Here is a 20,042-nt window from a genome sequence, read left to right on the forward strand (position 1 = left end):
TTCCTCCACTCTGTGGGTCAAGATCTGCAGCTATTTCTCATTTTTTCTCTCCATCTACACAGAAACACCTGTCCATCATAATCACTCAACATGCACGGAGAACCTACTAAATCTAAAGTCCTGTGGTTAGGGTCCCTGCTGTCCAAAGTTCCTTCCTGAGTCTACCCTGGCTGACTCATTCTTTTTATTTTTTTGGAGTATTCTTGTTTTACAATGTTGCATTAGTTTCTTCTGTACAATGAAGTGGATCAGCTATATGTATACATATATCCCCTCCGTTTTGGACCTCCTCTCACTCCACCCACATCCCACCCATCTAGGTCATCGCAGGGCCCCGAGATGAGCTTCCTGTTCTTTATAGCAGGGTCCCACTATTTATCTATTTTACACATGGTAGTGTCTATATGTCAGTCCTAATCCCCCAATTCCTTCCTTCCTTCCCTTCCACTGCTCTGTCCACAAGTCCGTTTCTATGTTTGCCGCCCTGGAAATAGGTTCATCTGTACCATTTTTCTAGATTCCACATATATGCGTTAATGTACAGTATTTGTTTTTCTATTTCTGACTTACTTTACTCTGTATGACAGACTCTAGGTCCATCCACATCTCTACAAATGACCCAATTTCATTCCTTTTTATGGCTGAGTAAACAGAAATCTCTAGTTGGCTTGACTAAGAAATTTGTCTCAAAATCCAAGTTTCTTTTGTACTAATGAATCACAACTCTCCTTCCGGTCTTACCCCTTACTTGTCAGTGTTTAATGATTCTTGATGTCCTAATTCTCTGCCAAGACTTGACTACCAGTCCTTGTCTACCAATCCTTGTCTTTCTCTTCATCTCTTTTGGTTTGGCCTGTCTGTCCATGTTTCTCCCTGGCTTCTGACTTATGTTTTGTCCTGACCCCTGATATCTATGTACATGTGCTCTAACTTAAAAGATTCACCCAAGGATTAAGTGTAGTTAGAAAAAACATCAAAAGGAGTTAGATTTAGGGGTCCTTTAATATTTAGAAGTTGGGAGGACAAGGATCCAGTAAAAGAGATTGAGAAGGAGCTGCCAGTGAGTTAGAAAGAGCACACTGAATATTGCTCAGAAGCCAAGAAGAAACAGCCAACCATGTTAAATACTGCTGAGCAATGGAGAGAGAGGGTATCTGAAAACTGGATTAGGCAATCAGACCACTGCAGGTCTTTGGTGACCCTCTTAAGACTAGAGTGGGCTTAAGACAGAATGGAAGAAGAAAAGGTAGAATTAGAAAATGTGGAAAACTTCTGTGAAGACTTTTGTTGTTAAGAAAAAAAAAAAGCAGAGAAATTAGCTAATTGTTTGTTGGTTCTAATGATGGGAGTTTTAGGATTTTGTATTTACACATGTCTCCTTTTCACTCTTTCTTGGTTTACTGCCACCACTTTATTTAGACACTGGTCATTTTACCTGTGACCAGGTTTAATTACAGAAGACTCTTATCTGGGCTTCCCAGGTGGTACAGAATCTGCCTGCAGTGCAGGAGACAGGGGCTTGATCCCTGGGTCAGGAAGATCCCCTGAAGGAAGGCATGGCAATTCACTTCAGTATTCTTGCCTGGAGAATCCCATGGACAGAGCTGCCTGGCAGGCTACAGTCCATAGGGTCGCAAAGAGTCAGACATGACTAAGCAACTCACACACACACACACACACACACACACACACACACACACACACACACAGACTCTGGCCAATCTCCTCAATTACAGGCTTTTTTTCCCTCTGTGCTCCAATACATACTGCCTTGCTCATCTTTTTTTTTTTTTTAATTTAAATTTTTTAATTTACAAAAGTATGATAACACATTTACAGGAGACTTGGAAAATACAGGATAAGGTTACATATAGTTCCATTATATATTCCAATTTTTTTAAAAGTAGATAAATTAAGATTTTTAGTTGGAGTTTCAATACTAAGCTCTCAAAAATTAATCTGGCTCAACTTATTTAATAGCTCTAATCTTTCGTCTTCGTTGCTTCAGAACTTGGAAAGAAATGCCTTCCTGCCTGCCACAGAGAATCTGCTTGCCTTCTGCCTCTGCTACTCCATCCACCCAACCTGGGCTAGTCCTTTGCGAACTCTGCTTATACCACCCTCTGGAACTGTTCAGGTCATTAAAAAAATTCTCTTTCTCTAGGTCTCAAAATCATATCCACCATTTGTGGCTTATCTTCTATAGATCTAAAATCATTTCAAAATAAAAGTTTTTTAATCCTAAAAATAAGCCTGTGTATGCGCTGAGTTGCTTTAGTTGTGTCTGACTCTTTGGGAGCCCATAGACTGTAGCCTGCCAGGGTCCCCTGTCCATGAAATTCTCCAGGCAAGAATACGGGAGTGGGTTTCCATACCCTACTCCAGGCGATCTTCCTAACCCAGGGATTGAACTCGCATCTCCTGCTTTACAGGCCCATTCTTTACCGCTGAGTCACTGGGGAAGCCCCTTTGCACAGTCATATATATACTTGTATTTCATTTTCCTAGTAAGATTTTTAAAAAGCATGGGTGATAATTAGTTTTTCTTGAGCTGGATTACTCTGTGGAGATGAGGCATCACTGTCAATTAGTTTCTAATATAAAGCTCTCTCACAATAATCACAGATACTGCTAGGTTTTACCATAGTTGCTTTTGAAAAAAAAAATATATATATATATTCATTTCATACTTACCATCTTGTCTGAGTACTTGTTTCCTTGCTTTGGGGGACGACTTGCATGCCAACATCTCTCTCAAGTTGCTTAAGGGTGAAATTTTTATCTGGGTAGGCTGCACATTCAATATAGGCATCTTTCACACTGGAAGCGTTCTGGTCACTGAACTTAATGGGGGCGCCAAATTCACTTCGTTTTCGAGAAATCATATATGTGATCTGCAACACAGGTGAGAGGTAAAGGAGACAAAAGTCTCTGGAGAAGAACAGATCTGTGGTTGACAGCACTGGTGCTCTGCCCACATCCTCTTGGATGTGATTTCTGTGCACCTTTCCAGGTCCTGCGCTCTCGGTTCCCAAAGCCACCACCTATTGCTCCTCCATGGAGGATGCTCTAGGGCTACCAGGCCACTTTGCCTGATGGTACAAGGAACAGGAAGTGAGTGGCAGTTTATATCCTGACCAGGGATAGACAGTAGGAGACACAGGTAAGCCCATCTCTTTTGCTTCTGTTTGGAACAACTCTGAGGTATAACTTACACTCCAGAGTTCCCTAGGGGTGCAGGCTGAAGCTTCCCTCTGCTAGACTTTGGCCTAAGAGTGCACCCTTGCAAGGCTTCTGCCATGTCTCTGTCCTGCTGCTCCCCCCATTCTTTTCTGAGACACTTTAATCACTTGTACACAATTGCTCCTCACAAGGGCTGCTCTGGGAACGCCCTAGTTTCCTAGGGCTGCCGTAATCACAGACCACAGACTAGGTGGCTTAAAGCAACAGGAATTTATTCTCACTTGTTTGTGGAGGCTAGAAGTCTGTAATAAGGATGGATGTGTGTATATATAGTTGATTCCTTTCCTTGTACAGCAGAAACCGACACAATATGGTACAGCAACAATACCCCAACTTAAAAAAAAAAAGGGAAAGAGCTGTTAGAGGGTTGGTTCCTTCTGAAGACTCTGCAGGAGAATGGGCTCCCTGCCTCTTTCCTTGCTTCTGCTGTCTTGGCCAGCAATCCTAGGTGTTCCCTGGGGCAGATCCATCACTCCAACCTCTGCCCCCACCTTCCATGGTGTTCTCCGGGTGTCTCTGTCTTCACAACACCATCTTCTTATAAAGACCCCTGCCATATTGGATAAAACTCCCCTTATTTCCTTTCTGAAGTACTGGAGGGTAGGACTTGAACTTATCTTTCAGGAGGAGATATAATTCAACCCATAAAGTGAAGTGAAGTTGCTCAGTCGTGTCTGACTCTGCAACCCCATGGACAACAGGATCCTCCGTCCATGGGATTTTCCAGGCAAGAGTAGTGGAGTGGGTTGCCATTTCCTTCTCCAGGGAACTTCCCCACCCAGGGATCGAACCCAGGTCTCCCACATTGTAGACAGATGCTTTACCATCTGAACCACCAGGGAAGTCATGAAGGCGGTCTAACCCTTGTTATTCAACCCATAACATCCACCTAAGACAGTGACCATTCTTCTATCAAAAGAAAAACCATAACCCCACAGCAAACATAGCAAGGCATATGGATTCCTCAGGAATAAGTGTTGCTCAGCTCTAGGCAGGTGACCGTATTCAAGCTGCTGACCTGTTTTGTAGAGTCCTTAACTGACTCTTCTTCGATTTCTTTTTCACTGCCCAAAGAAATCCATGGTTTAGAAATAGGTGGCTTATAAATATATGTTTCTTCAGGAATATGATCTTTGTGTTCTTCTTGTTCTTCTGGTAGTTCTGGGGCCTGGAATAAAATAAATAGCATTCTAAAATGTATTACCAGAAAACAAACTTATAGTTACCAAAGAGGAAAAGGGAAGAGAAATCAGTTAGAAGTTTGGGGTTAACATGTACATACTAATGTACATGAATGTGTGTGAACTCGCTCAGTTGTGTCCAATTCTTTGCGACCCTTTGGACTGTAGCCCACCAGGTTCCTCTGTCCATGGGATTTTCCAGGCAAGAATACTGGAGTGGGTTGCCATTTGCTTCTCCAGGGGATCTTCCCAACCCAGGGATCAAACCCATGTCTCCTGTGTCTCCTGTATTGGCAGGTGGATTCTTTACCACTAGCACCACCTGGGAAGCCCCATATACAAACTACTATATATAAAATAGAGAACCAACAAGACCTACTGTATAGCACAGGAAACTACACTCAATATTTTGTTATAATCTATAAGGGAAAAGAATCTGAAAAAGAATCTATATGTAAGTATATGTGTGTATATATATATATATGTGTGTGTGTGTGTTTATATATGTCTGAATCACTTTGCTGTACACCTGAAACTAACACAACATTGTAAATCAACTATACTTCAATTTTTTAAAAGAGGTAAGTTCAGCAAAAAATATACATATATATATAACCAAATTTAGGTTATAATTATACATGTATATTTTGCAACAACCTTTACTTTTATATAAATTCATTAAGCTCTCCCTTCTTGTTTTTCTTCTTTGTTGGTTCATGCTGCTCGGTTATGAAAAGGAAACTAAGCGAAAAAGGGAAGAATAAAGGGCAAAAAAGAAAGAATTTAAGGACAAAAAAAGGAAGCTGAAAAAAGAAAAAGATGGGAGAATAAAGGGAAAAGATGTGTGATAAGAATTGAAGAATATGGAATGCTAAAACTTGATAAAATACAAAACTAATTTTCTCTGATTTAATAATGCTTTTTGATAAGAGGATTACATGTATGAATAAACATGATATCCACTAAATTATAAAGAGTGAATGTTTTTTTAAACCAAGATTTCCGCAAGGAAGAGGTGCAGAGAAATACAGGTATGGATATAAACACAGATATAGACGTATAGATGTTTATTGCTACCTTATTCATAATAGTGAAAAAAATGGGCAATTAAATGAATGTTAGTAGGGGAAGGGTTGATACACTGTGGAATAATCAGAAAATAAAATCTCATAAAACAGTTGGAATGAACAAACTCAATCTGTGTGTATACGATGTCTAAATGTATCAAAATAAATAGATCCTAGAATTTTACAATTCAGTGACAAACAGAAGCTGCAAAACAAGTTGTATAATTTTATGTAAATTTTAAGCAATAAGATATATTATCTGTAGAACATACATACATGGTGACAGTATCAAACCATGGACAAAAGACGACAACAACCTTAGAGCAATACTTCCTTATAGAGATGTTTGAAAAATTGAATTAAGAAGGATGTGTAAGAGGGAGTGAAACGTTATCTGTTATATTTTGTTTCAAAAGACTTTAAAGTAAACATGATAAAATATCAATATTAACATTTGTTAATTCTGCATAGGTATTTGTTTCATCATGTATACCTTTCTATACACTGGAAATATTCCACCATAATAAAAAACTATAACACAGAGAAAAACAACCATAAAAATGAAATTGAAAATGTTGACTAACAAATATATCAAATTTAAAAAGTCTAGGTATTTTAAAACTCTATGGCGTTCTTTTATTTTTCTTGCTACTGGGCAACCATGCAAACTCCTCTGTCTCCCTCACTTTGAATACACTTCCTCATGAGGATGCTAGACCGGAAGGCAACTTGTTACCTTTCATGACCACTTTGAACGCAACACCCCAAAGGTGAATTGACTTCTTTTCCTTGGAAACTACCATTCTTTTATTTTTTGCTTATCTTTGACACCCCGTTCCCTTCAACTGCCCACTGACCAAGTTGTCCTTTCAAATTTTTGCTTTTGAATAATCATAGCAAACATGTATGAAGCCCCAGCTTTGTGTCAGGCACTGTACAAAGGGCTTTTCCTGTTTTGGCTTATTTAATCTTCACGACAGCTCTACTGGTACCACCATTTTGCAGGTGAGAGGTTCAGTAACTTACCTGAAGTCATGGAGATGGCAGGACAAGAACCAGGAATATAGGCCAACGAATGGCTGAGAGCAGATTCACTGTTTCCACTCTCGCTGGGTAAGTGAAGGGCAAAGAAGGAGATGTCTTAGCTACCTCACTGCACACTTACTGCTCACCTCCTCCAGGCCCCAGGGAATCAGAGCCGAACGAGAATAATCAGGAACATGTCTGCTCCCCACCCCCAGAGGCAGTGCTTCCTTCTGACAATCAACAGGTTGCACTGACTTAGGGTGGGCTTACATTGAAATAGTTTTCCTTGCCCTCTTCAGTTCCAATAAGATAAAAGTTAAGTCCATACTTGAAGTCTCTATCGTAAACAAGGAGAAGCTCATCTCCAGGATATTCCTACAAAAACATAATCAAAAGAGAAGGTTAATGTTCAGCAGTCATTCAGCTTATTCAGATATTGACACAAAATTAATATTTCTTTAATCAATCCATCATAGAAGATAACCATAGTGCTAATCTATTGTTAATAACCCCAAATTGCAAAGTTATTTTATTAACTTACAAAAGCTCTTGAAACACAATGGGTGGATAATTGGCTATCAGTTCAGTTCAGTTCAGTCGGTCAGTCATGTCTGACTCTTTGTGACCCCATGAATCGCAGCACGCCAGGCCTCCCTGTCCATCACCAACTCCCGGAGTTCACTCAGACTCACGTCCATCGAGTCCCTGATGCCATCCAGCCATCTTATCCTCTGTTGTCCCCTTCTCTTCCTGCCCCCAATCCCTCCCAACATCAGAGTCTTTTCCAATGAGTCAACTCTTTGCATGAGGTGGCCAAAGTACTGGAGCTTCAGCTTTAGCATCATTCCTTCCAAAGAAATCCCAGGGCTGATCTCCTTCAGAATGGACTGGTTGGATCTCCTTGCAGTCCAAGGGACTCTCAAGAGTCTTCTCCAACACCACAGTTCAAAAGCATCAATTCTTCGGCACTCAGCCTTCTTCACAGTCCAACTCTCACATCCATACATGACCACAGGAAAAACCATAGCCTTGACTAGACAGACCTTAGTCGGCAAAGTAATGTCTCTGCTTTTGAATATACTATCTAGGTTGGTCATAACTTTCCTTCCAAGGAGTAAGCGTCTTTGAATTTCATGGCTGCAATCACCATCTGCAGTGATTTTGGAGCCCCCCAAAATAAAGTCAGCCACCGTTTCCACTGTTTCCCCATCTACTTCCCATGAAGTGATGCCATGATCTTCGTTTTCTGAATGTTGAGCTTTAAGCCAACTTTAATAACCCAATACAAAATAAAAAGTTTAAAAAAGAAAGGAAAAAAATAAAAAGCACAATGGGTTCAGGGAAATTTACCATGCAATTTTATTTCTAACAAGGAAAAAAAGGAGTATTCCTTTTATCTGGTGTTGTACCCTTTAGCATGTTTGCTGACAAATTAGGACTAAAATTATGAATGTTTACAATCAAAGCAGTATGGGAAAATAGAGTAGGTTCCCTTTCTAGTTAAAACAGGGCAAGAACGAGCTTTTCTGGGTGTGGAATAAGACAATCTGTCACTGATAGGAGTTTGTTTTTCACAAAGGGTCATTGAGAAGGATTCCCAAAGAGACATGGACAAGATATCAAAGTCAGATTTGAGCTCAAGAATCTCTTCAAATTTTGCGATTATGTATCAGGAACCTCTTGAGGTAAGGCTGAAAAATAAAGAGGGGTGACATACTTACCTGAACAATGTTTTTGACTGGGTAGAAATCAGATACTGCAGCTCTGTTTGCAAAGTCTGCAAAAATATCTTCTTTTTTGATAAGTTTGTAAGGTTGTTCTTCTGTGACATCTTCTTCTACTCTGCAGTTAAATATTTCCTGGGTCTTGGTAGTTAACACTAAAGGATAAATTTCTGGATGACCTGGGAAAGGCAAAGTGAATTTAGACATTAAATATAACCATTTAAAATATGAACACTAGGAAATATGCAGTTGTTTGCTTTAAATAATTGTCTTGGTTAAAATTTTAAAAGACTTTAAAATCATTGTTCATATTTTAAAAGTAAGTTTGTCCATTATAAGAAATGTCAGCAAATAAATTTATTTATAAAACAGAAACAGACTCACAGACTTAGAAAACAAACTTATGGTAACCAAAGGGGAAATGTGGTGGGGGAGAGTGGGAAATTGGGAGTTTGGGATTGATATATACTCACTATTATATTTAAAATAGATAATAAATAAGGACCTACTGATTAGCACAGGGAACACTACTCAATGTTCTGTAAAAACCTAATAGGAAAGAATCTGAAAAACAATAAATATATGGATGTGTGTAACTGAATCACTTCTTTGTACAGAAGAAACTAACACAACATTGTAAATCAACTATACTCGAAAATGAAATAAAATTTTTTAAATCTCAAAAAAGAGAAAAAGGCAGAAATAACAATTACCCATAATACTATCTCTCAAGAGAGAACCTATATTGTTTGTTTCATTTTAGTCACTCCATACATATTAATAGTATCTTAAATGAAATTCTAAATCCTGCCTTTCGTACTTACCATTATGTCAGTAGAATTTTACTATAACATTATATAATTTTTCTAATGCATCATTTCAAACTAGTGTAATTCTGTAGCATAGTTTTTAATCACTCTGTTGTTGGTAAGCATTACTTTTATTTTTCTAATTTGTTTTTAATGATTATAAACAATTCTTTGGCCACCTCATGCGAAGAGTTGACTCATTGGAAAAGACTCTGATGCTGGGAGGGATTGGGGGCAGGAGAAGAAGGGGACGACAGAGGATGAGATGGCTGGATGGCATCAGGGACTCGATGGACGTGAGTCTGAGTGAACTCCGGGAGTTGGTGATGGACAGGGAGGCCTGGCGTGCTGCGATTCATGGGGTCGCAAAGAGTCGGACACGACTGAGCGACTGAACTGAACTGAACTGACAAACAAATATCTAGTTTATAAAGTTTTATCACATTTCAAATTCTTTTCTTAGGATAGGTTTTAAAAGTGAAATTTTGGTTCGAAGGTATTATCGCCCTTTTAGGCTCTAACCTAAACCTGTATTGCCTTCCTAAAACACCCCCTCCCTCACTGTTCACCTGCTGGTCTCTCTCACCAGGTGACCCCGTTTGCCCTCACAGAGAAAATTCTGACTGTACAGCAAAGAATCCTGCGACAGCCTGCAGCCCTGCCCACCAGCTGATCAGCGCAAGCCCTGACCTTCTGCCTTCCCCTCCAGTCTGAAGACCTGCCTGCCCCTCTTCGCCCTTCCCTGCCCATCAATGCTCCCTCCCTACTGACATTCCTACCTCTGTGCTGTTTGCCCTTAGTAGGCCCTTCAATAGGTACCTCTGCTCCCCAGGGCTCTTTTTCACAGTCAAACTTGTTATTCAGTTCTTCACATCTTAAAGCTACTGACTTTCCAATTAGGTCATATTGGTAAACCTGGCAGTGAGGAGGAAGGTGGGATAGGGAGTTCCTTTTCCCTCCTCTGGTTCCCCAGTCCCAGAACTGCCCTCAGAAGAGGAGGAGGGGAGGTTCAGGAGGCTTCCATTCCTCTTCTTCCTGTCCTTTTGCCCCCACCCCAGGTCAGTGCTGGGCAGCAGCAGGCCCTAGGACAGTGGACGGAAGGGAACAAGGTATCATTTTGCCTGTTGCCATCTCCTCTCTCAAGCCTTCTTCTCCTTTTCTTTTTCTTTTTATATCATTAGCTTCTACCACCCCAGTCTCAGTTCTGCGTTTACCCCCCAGAACTCTGTCCCCTAACTACAAGCTCCCAGAGTCCCAGAACCCACTCTCATCCTCTCCAGGCCCCACACCTGGGTGTCTGACACCCTCCCTCCACTGTTCAACAAGAGCATCATCGAGAGGAGAAGTGCATGTGGCCTTTCAAGTAGGAATTGTAACCTTATTTTCCCACAGAAACCCTGACTTCTAGCCCTCGTGGCTCAATGATATAATTATTCAGGTAATTTGGGGGTTTTTAGTCTCTACAGGCATAACACTGATTATATATGGAAATATATTGCAAAGTACAATCAGTTGGCATAATAAGCAAACATTTGGAATGTAAGTTGTTGACAAATTAGAAACAGACTGCCAGTTTTTATCTTCTGAAAAATACTAATCCTAACACCTGGCATACAGGAGGTGCTCAAAAAACAACTGTTGACTTGATTCACATGCAAGTTATCCTTTAAAATCATACTGCTAGCTATAATTTGCAGTGTCCAACGCCTAGTACATTTAACTCAGATGACCATTATATCTACTACTGCGGGCAGGAATCCCTTAGAAGAAATGGAGTAGCCATCATAGTCAACAAACAGTCCGAAATGCAGTACTTGGATGCAATCTCAAAAATGACAGAATGATCTCTGTTCATTTCCAAGGCAAACCATTCAATATCATAGTAATCCATGTCTATGCCCTGAACAGTAATGCTGAAAAAGCTGAAGTTGAACAGTTCTATGAAGACCTACAAGACCTTCTAGAACTAACACCCAAAAAAAGATGTCCTTTCCATTATAGGGGACTGGAATGCAAAAGTAGGAAGTCAAGAAACACCTGGAGTAACAGGCAAATTTGGCCTTGGAGTACAGAACGAAGCAGGGCAAATGCTAATAGAGTTCTTCCAAGAGAATGCACTGGTCATAGCAAACACCCTCTTCCAACAACACAAGAGAAGACCCTACACATGGACATCACCAGGTGCTCGACAGCAAAATCAGATTGATTATATTCTTTGCAGCCAAAGATGGAGAAGCTCTATACAGTCAGCAAAAACAAGACCGAGAGCTGACTGTGGCTCAGATCATGAACTCCTTATTGCCAAATTCAGACTGAAATTGAAGAAAGTGGAGAAAACCACTAGAACATTCAGGTATGACCTAAATCAAATCCCTTATCACTATACAGTGGAAGTGAGAAATAGATTTAAGGGACTAGATCTGATAGAGTGCCTGATGAACTATGGACGGAGGTTCATGACATTGTACAGGAGACAGAAATCAAGACCATCCCCAAAGAAGAAATGCAAAAAAGCAAAATGGCTGTTTGAGGACGCCTTCCCTGGTGGTGAAGAGGTTAAAGCATCTGACTGCAATGTGGGAGATCTGGGTTCGATCCCTGGGTCAGGAAGATCCCCTGGAGAAGGAAATGGCACCCCACTCCAGTATTCTTGCCTGCAGAATCCCATGGACGGAGGAGCTTGGTGGCCTACAGTCCACGGGTCGCAAAGAGTCAGACACGACTGAGTGACTTCATTTTCACTTTTCACTTTACAAATAGCTGTGAAAAGGGAAGTGAAAAGCAAAGGGGAAAAGGAAAGATATACCCATTTTAATGAAGAGTTCCAAAGAATAGCAAGGAGAGATAAGAAAGCCTTCCTCAGTGACCAATGCAAAGAAATAGAGGAAGACAACAGAACAGGAAAGACTAGAGATCTCTTCAAGAAAATTAGAGATACCAAAGGAACATTTTGTGCAAAGATGGGCTCAATAAAGGACAGAAATGGTATGGACCCAATAGAAGCAGAAGATATTAAGAATAGGTGGCAAGAATACACAGAAGAATTGTACAAAAAAGAGCTTCACAACCAAGATAACCACGATGGTGTGATCACTCACCTAGAGCCAGACATCCTGGAATGTGAAGTCAAGTGGGCCTTAGAAAGCATCACTATGAACAAAGCTAGTGGAGGTGATGGAATTCCATTTGAGCTATTTCAAATCCTGAAAGATGATGCTATGAATGTGCTGCACTCAATATGTCAGCAAATTTGGAAAACTCGGCAGGGGCCACAGGACTGGAAAAGGTCAGTTTTCATTCCAAGCCCAAAGAAAGGCAATGCCAAAAAATGCTCCAACTGCTGCACAATTGCACTCATCTCACATGCTAGTAAAGTAATGCTCAAAATTCTCCAAGTTAGGCTTCAGCAATACGTGAGCCATGAAATTCCAGATGTTCAAGCTGGTTTTAGAAAAGGCAGAGGAACCAGAGATCAAATTGCCAACATCCTCTGGATCATGGAAAAAGCACGAGAGTTCCAGAAAAACACCTATTTCTGCTTTATTGACTATGCCAAAGCCTTTGACTGTGTGGATCACAACAAACTGTGGAAAATTCTGAAAGAGATGGGAATACCAGACCACCTGACCTGCCTCTTGAGAAACCTGCATGCAGGTCAGGAAGCAACAGTTAGAACTGGACATGGAGCAACAGACTGGTTCCAAATAAGAAAAGGATTACGTCAGGCTGTATATTGTCACTCTGCTTATTTAACTTATATGCACAGTACATCATGAAAAACGCTGGGCTGGAGGAAGCACAAGGTGGAATCAAGATTTCCAGGAGAAATATTAATAACCTCAGATATTCAGATGACACCACCCTTATGGCAGAAAGTGAAGAGGAACTAAAGAGCCTCTTGATGAAAGTGAAAGAGGAGAGTGAAAAAGTTGGCTTAAAGCTCAACATTTAGAAAACTAAGATCATGGCATCCAGTCCCATCATTTCATGGGAAATAGATGGGGAAACAGTGGAAACATTGGCTGACTTTATTTTGGGGGGCTCCAAAATCACTGCAGATGGTGATTGCAGCCATGAAATTAAAAGACGCTTACTCCTTGGAAGGAAAGTTATGACCAACCTAGATAGCATATTAAAAAGCAGAGACATAACTTTGCCAACAAAGGTCCATCTAGTCAAGGCTATGGTTTTTCCAGTGGTCATGAACGGATGTGAGAGTTGGACCATAAAGAAAGCTGAGCGCCGAAGAATTGATGTTTTGAACTGTGGTGTTGGAGAAGACTCTTGAGAATCCCTTGGACTGCAAGGAGATCCAACCAGTCCATCCTAAAGGAGATCAGTCCTGGGTGTTCATTGAAAGGACTGATGTTGAAGCTGAAACTCCAGTACTTTGGCCAACTGATGCAAAGAGCTGACTCATTTGAAAAGACCCTGATGTTGGGAAAGATTGAGGGCAGGAGAAGGGGACGACAGAGGATGAGATGATTGGATGGCATCAGCGACTCAATGGACGTGGGTTTGGGTGGACTCTGGGAGTTGGTGATGGACAGGGAGGCCTGGCGTGCTGCAGTTCATGGGGTCGCAAAGAGTTGGACACAACTGAGTGACTGAACTGTACTGAGCTGAATGCCTAGTAAGAGTTCTTGCAGTTTTGCCTTAGAAAACCACTAGGTGGAACCGTGAGACCCACACAGAGCTAGAGCTGGAAAGGACAGCCACCTGGCTGTCTTTCATGAACAGAGGTGCTCACAAAGGCCAGAAAAGCTTCCTACCACCCAAGAAACTGGAAGGGCAGAGACCAAGATGTGTTCTATGTCACCCACTGTCACTAAACATACTTCAAATCCTACTGGGAGATTTCGTCATAAAAATAATCCTTTCACACTAACTGAGCATTAAAAAAATATTTATTTAGCTGCCCTGGGTCTTAGTTGCAGCATATGGGATCTAGTACCCTGACCAGGGGTTGAACCTGGGCTTCCCTGCGTGGGAGAGCAGAGTCAGCCACTGGATCCCCAGGGAAGTCACTAACTTGTTTTTTTCAAGGCAACTTTAATATAGGATCTTACATTCCTTTATCTAGAAGGTAGTAGTATTACTAGCCTGTTTCTGGCTGGGATCTACAATCAGTAATAACTGTAGGCAACTAGTAGCCAGTAGACCACACAGAACTACTATAGTCTAGTACCTCCATGCCCTATCTGAACAACAGCCAAACTAAACAGAGCAAGGCCTGACACTTTTGGACACCCCAAGGATCTCTGGCTAAATTTAATGAAAGAATTGCTGTTATTTAGGCTTTGAGACCTGCACTGAAGACAGCACTGTAAGTGCATAACAACGAGGCGCTGGTGATTTGTGGTGAGATGGGCTCTGGGCTCTGCTGTGCCTCTAGCAGAGTGGGAAACTGGCTGGTCCAGGAGGGTGAGAAAGACGCTGGAGCAGAGTAGAAGGCATGCAGGGCCTCCTGAAGCTTGGAGAGGTCAGAAGTGCTTCCACGGGGGCAAGACCTGCTGGGCATTTTACCAGCCCACTGCAGTGAGTGAATGACAGCATCAGTGAAAAACAGCCTGCTGTATAGAAGCTTCTGGGAAGCACCTACTGCCAGGCACTGTGCCAAGCACATTACACAGATTATTAATTTATTTACTGTTTATAACAACATTCTGAAGACATTACTGAAACTGCCTGCATTTTTTAGCTGAGAAAACTGAGGCCCTCAGAGCACAAGTAGAGTATCCAAGGTCAGGGGCTAGGAATTAGATAGAGGGGACCTAGGTTCCAAACCAAATTCCCTGCACTGTATCTAGCATGCTGTACTTTCTCTCAAATGTGTGAACACAGAGTAGCACAGGAGAGGGTCCTGCTCCTCTTCACACACAGTCAGGGAGGTAACAAAGGTACATTGCACAGGATGTGGTGAGTGCAGTTATTCACCTAGTAGCTTGGTAGAGCAGGGGCTCAAGACAGACTCAAGCTCTCCACAACTAACTCGCTGGGAATCCTATGTGCACAAGGATGCAGGCTGTGCAGTACAAATCATAGGCCACACGGCAATTAGGCCAATCCTGCATACCGAACCAGTATGTACATAAGTCCCATGCATTCATCCATATCTTTCTTTTAACACTTTGGTTTACTCTTCTAAAAATAGTTCTAGTAAACCGTAGATATTTAAAGTGTACAAATTGATAAATATATGCATTGACCCATGAAACTATCACCACAATCAAGATAAAGAACACAACCATAATGCACAAAAATTTCTTTCTGCCCCTTCTCCCAGCACCCCTCCTTATTCCCAGGCAATCAGTGATCTGCTTTCCATTTCTATAGATCAGTAGTTTGTTTTTTATGGACTATTTATCAGTTCAGTTCAGTTCAGTTCAGTCGCTCAGTCGTGTCTGACACTTTGCGACCCCATGAACAGCACGCCAGGCCTCCCTGTCCATCACCATCTCCCGGAGTTCACTCAAACTCATGTCCATCGAGTCTGGGATGCCATCCAGCCATCCCATCCTCGGTCGCCCCCTTCTCCTCCTGCTCCCAATCCCTCCCAGCATCAGAGTCTTTTCCAGTGAGTCAACTCTTTGCATGAGGTAGCCAAAGTACTGGAGTTTCAGCTTCAGCATCATTCCCTCCAAAGAAATCCCAGGGTTGATCTCCTTCAGAATGGACTGGTTGGATCTCCTTGCAGTTCAAGAGACTCTCAAGAGTCTTCTCCAACACCACAGTTCACAAGCATCAATTCTTCGACGCTCAGCCTTCTTCACAGTCCAACTCTCACATCCATACATGACCACTGGAAAGACCATAGCCTTGACTAGACGGACCTGCACGTTATATGCTTTTGTTTACCTTCTTCTGCTTAGCACGATTATTTTGAAATTCATTTATATTGTTGCACATAGCAAGAGCTCATTCTTTAGCTCATTCTGACTAGAATTTCATAAAAGAGAAAACCAGTTAGGCAAAGACTTCTTAGGATTCACAGTTTTGGGTGTTTTTTTCTAGGAAATTTTTGCCTAATCCAAGGTCACAAATATTTTTCTCCTATGTTTTCTTCCAGAAGTTTTATAATATCTGGTTTTACATTTAGGTCTATGATCCATTTTGAGATAATTTTTGTATATGATGTGCAGTATGGTTTGAAGTTCACTTTTTTGCCTGTAGATATCCAATTGTTTCAAAATCGTTTATTGAAAAGACTGTCTCTTCTCCACTGAATTGCCTTTGCACTTTTGTTGAAAATCAATCTACCATATATATGTGAGATTATTTTTGGACTCTTCATTCTCATTCATTAATCTATTTCCCTACCGTTATAGTAACAACAGTTAATGCAAACCTTCTCTGTGACCGCCTTGTGTAAGGAAGCGTGCATGTACTACCTAATTTCCCTTCTGCCTCATGCTCATGAGATGAGTGTCACTACCTCATTCTTCAGATGGGGAAGAAGCTCAAAAAAGGTGAAGTCATTTGTGGCCACACAGTCTTTAAGTGGCAGAATTATGATTCAAACCACATCTGTCTAATTCCAAAAGCTGTGCTCTTAATTTCTTGTGGTAAACAGAATAATGCTTCCCCCAAAGACAGCCATATCCTAATTCCTGAAACCTGTGAACGTGTTGCCTTACCTGACAAAAGAGACTTGCAGTTGTGATTAAGTTCAGGATCTTGAGATGAGAAGGTTATTGGGCTTCTGAGGTGGGTCACGTGAAATCACAAGGGTCCTTATAAGAGGAAGGCTGGAGGGTCAATATCAAGGAGGAGAAGTGACAGGGAGGCAGAGGTCAAAGTCAGAGAAAGATTAGAAGATGATACGCTGCTGGTTTTGAAGACAGAGGAAGGGGCCAAGAGTCAGTTAACACTGGGAGCCTTTAGGTGGGAAAGGTAAGAAAACAGACTATCCCTTCAGAGACTCCAGAAGAACCAGCCCTACGAGCAATTTGATTTTACCCCAGGGAAAGCCATTTCAGATTCAATATAATACAGTACAATAATAAATTTGTGATGACTTGTTATATTGGCCATAAGCCATTAATATACCATGGATGTTCTAACCCGTATTAAAGTGTGACCCATAATTTGGGTAAATTATTTAACTTTTGGGAGTCACAGCACCTCCATCTTCTAATGGCCACAGTAACGCTAACTTCCTAGGGCTAAAGCGATTAGAGAAGTATTCCTGACACAAAGCTCGATAAATGTTAATTATGTGGAAAAATCACACGTCATCTCTAGAAACCTCCAGACACTGACTGTTAGGGCCTTGGTGGTGGTGATTTAGTTGGTAAGTAGTGTCCAACTCTTGCAACCCCATGGATTGTAGCCTGTCAAGCTCCTCTGTCCATGAGATTCTCCAGGCAAGAGTACTGGAGTGGCTTGCCATTTCCTTCTTCAGGGCCTCTTCCCCACCCAAGGAATGAACCTGTGTCTCCTGCATTGCAAGCAGATTCTTTACTGTCTGAGCCACCAAGGAAGGCTGTTAGAGCCTTAGGAGACATTGTTTTTAGCTAGTCTGTTGATTCCTTGGTCCTTGGTAGGAAACGGAATCCTACTCTCAAGCAGCATGACAGCCCCAAGCCTTGAGTGACAGTTGGCAATTACAGGAGCCCACAGCAAGGGAGTCTGGGAGTAGAGAGTAGAGACAGAGGTTGTAGGACAAAGGGATGCTGAATCAAACCCCTCAACTCTCACTACAAAGTGCTGAAATTTCTTTTTTCTTCCTTAAAGAAACATGCATGCATGCATACTAAGTCATGGATCTGCTTACTCGTTATTTAGTCAGAAAATATTTACTGAGCACCTACTACGCGAAAAACATGGTGCTAGTGTAGGGTATACAATCTAGAGGGGGAGACAGATGTTAAGCCTATAAATACCCTCAGAAACAAATAAGGACAAATGGTGACAAGTGCTACCTAGGAGAAAACTGGGTGAGAGATAGAACATAGAATGAAGCAGGGCGGAGTGCTGCTGGTCTATTTAGAAAGGAAGAATAGGGAAAGCAATTTATTCATTCACTCACTCAATCAACAAATATTTATTGTTTATTCTGTATCAAGATGGGCATTGGGGTACAGGGGTAAACAAGAGTTTCTGTTCCCCTGAAGCTTGTGTGTGTGCAAGAAAGAAACAGAGAGAGAGAAAGAAAGGGAGAGAGGGAGGAGAGAAGTGTAGGAGGGAGAGAGAGAAGAGAGAGGGTGAGAGGTAGCGAGCACACACAAGGGCGAGTCAGCATGGGTGTGTGTGTGAATAGGATATAAATGCACAAACAAATAAATATGCTCCCTCCTCATTATTCACAAATTTTGTACTTGCAAACTCACTTTCTAAAATGCATTTGTAACCCAAGATCAATAGTTGTGGCACTTTCACGTTCACTAGTGGACGTGCTTTAAGGCGGCAAAAAATGTGAGTTACCCAATGTACATGTGGCCAAGGAGGCTCTACCATCTTCTACTTGCTGTCAAACTTCAGTGTCCTTTCTACTGTTGATGTGGTGCCACATTTCTTGTGCTTTGTGTTGATGATTTGCCTGTTTAAAATGGTCCCTGAGCTTACAGCTAAAGTGCTGTCTAGTGTCCCTACGTGCAAGAAGGCTGTGATGTACTTTATAAGAACACATGTGTATTATTAGATAAACACGCCAGGCCTGACTTACAGTGTTGTTGGCTGTGAGTTCAATGTTAGTGAATCAACAATATATGTGTTTCCCTGTTTCTAAACATGAACTGCATCATCTAAGAAAACTCGAAGAGAAAGTTTCAACAACGACAAAAATAAAAGTTGTTAGAATAAGATTATTTAGTCTCTAAAAGTAGGAACATCATCAGTTTGGTTGTTTAAGTTCTAGTTTATTTGCTTAAAAATCAGCTTCTTTCCTTGAAATAATAGAACCCTAACATGACGTACAGATATATGTTGCCCATGAGCCAGAGTTTGAAAAACATTTTTATAAAAAAGCAACAACTTTATTGTTACAAAATAAACAACACACTCTATAGTTACAAAAGGTCTCTCAACATTCATAGGATGTTAGATTTTTAAGAGACTGTTTAGTTTGAAATTCTCTCTTCTACTCTTATAATCTTTCTTCAAAATTTTTATTTTATATTCTAAATAACATGATATACTTTTAGTACATGCATATTTTGTTCAATCATTTCAATTTATAGTATTCTCCCTTGCTTGTTGCATATTAAAATGTTGCAGAACTGGGGACATGGATTCTGAATTGTATTTCCACTTACCCATGCTCTCCATATTCAAGGGTTCTGCTTCTTCACTAACTAGAATATAATAATAAAATGATGTTAAATTTACATTTTTGAATCAGATATGTATCTTAGTCTTCTACCAAGTCTTAAAACATAAAACATAAAAGCAAATATACAATGAAGATTTAAGCTATTTATTAATAATCAAATAGAAACTGAATAATTGTCTTTCTCACATAATCTCATAATGATATATTTGCTATAACACTTATGTCATTTATTACATGATATTTAGTTGATATTATAATGATATGAATAAAAATAATAAATCCCCATATTTTGAATTCCACTTGCATTTGACTTTATGACAGCAAAAACTGTTTGAGAGATAATACCATGGTTGTTTTGGCTGCTAACAGATGTACAAATACTAAATCCATAAAAATTTCATAAATGAAAAAACAGTCCTACCAGGTAGTGTCATTTTGGTTTTGGCATGTTTTGTTTTCTTTCGTTTTTGAGGTTTTGGAGCCATGGCTCAGATTTTCAGCTGCATAAAGAGAGGATATCATTAGCATCATTTATAGTTTCAAATAATAAGTATTATCATCTAATAAACATAAGAAAATATTTCCTAAGTTTTGCCTTTGGCTAAATCATCATGTGGGTTTCCCTAGTGGTTCACTAGTAAAGAATCTGCCTGCCAGTGCAGGAGACACAGATTCAATCTCTGGGTGGGGAAGATACCCTGGAGAAAGAAATGTCAACC

At 40.7% G+C, this 20,042-nt stretch overlaps 1 protein-coding gene across 1 annotated transcript in view; it reads right to left on the reverse strand.

The window, feature by feature from the left end:
- DNAI3 (dynein axonemal intermediate chain 3) overlaps nucleotides 1-19,808 on the reverse strand; it is a 76,594-nt gene extending 56,786 nt beyond the window's left edge. Inside the window, exons 1-6 of the mRNA XM_068965393.1 lie at nucleotides 19,745-19,808; nucleotides 19,307-19,345; nucleotides 8,239-8,420; nucleotides 6,788-6,892; nucleotides 4,262-4,411; nucleotides 2,695-2,894 (exon numbers count right to left, since the gene is read on the reverse strand). Coding sequence (XP_068821494.1) covers nucleotides 2,695-2,894; nucleotides 4,262-4,411; nucleotides 6,788-6,892; nucleotides 8,239-8,420; nucleotides 19,307-19,345; nucleotides 19,745-19,808 — 740 coding nt within the window. The remainder of the gene's footprint in view (nucleotides 1-2,694; nucleotides 2,895-4,261; nucleotides 4,412-6,787; nucleotides 6,893-8,238; nucleotides 8,421-19,306; nucleotides 19,346-19,744) is intronic.
- Nucleotides 19,809-20,042: the final 234 nt, after the last annotated feature.

The sequence above is a fragment of the Capricornis sumatraensis genome, chromosome 2, assembly GCF_032405125.1.
Source record: "Capricornis sumatraensis isolate serow.1 chromosome 2, serow.2, whole genome shotgun sequence".
NCBI lineage: Eukaryota > Metazoa > Chordata > Mammalia > Artiodactyla > Bovidae > Capricornis > Capricornis sumatraensis.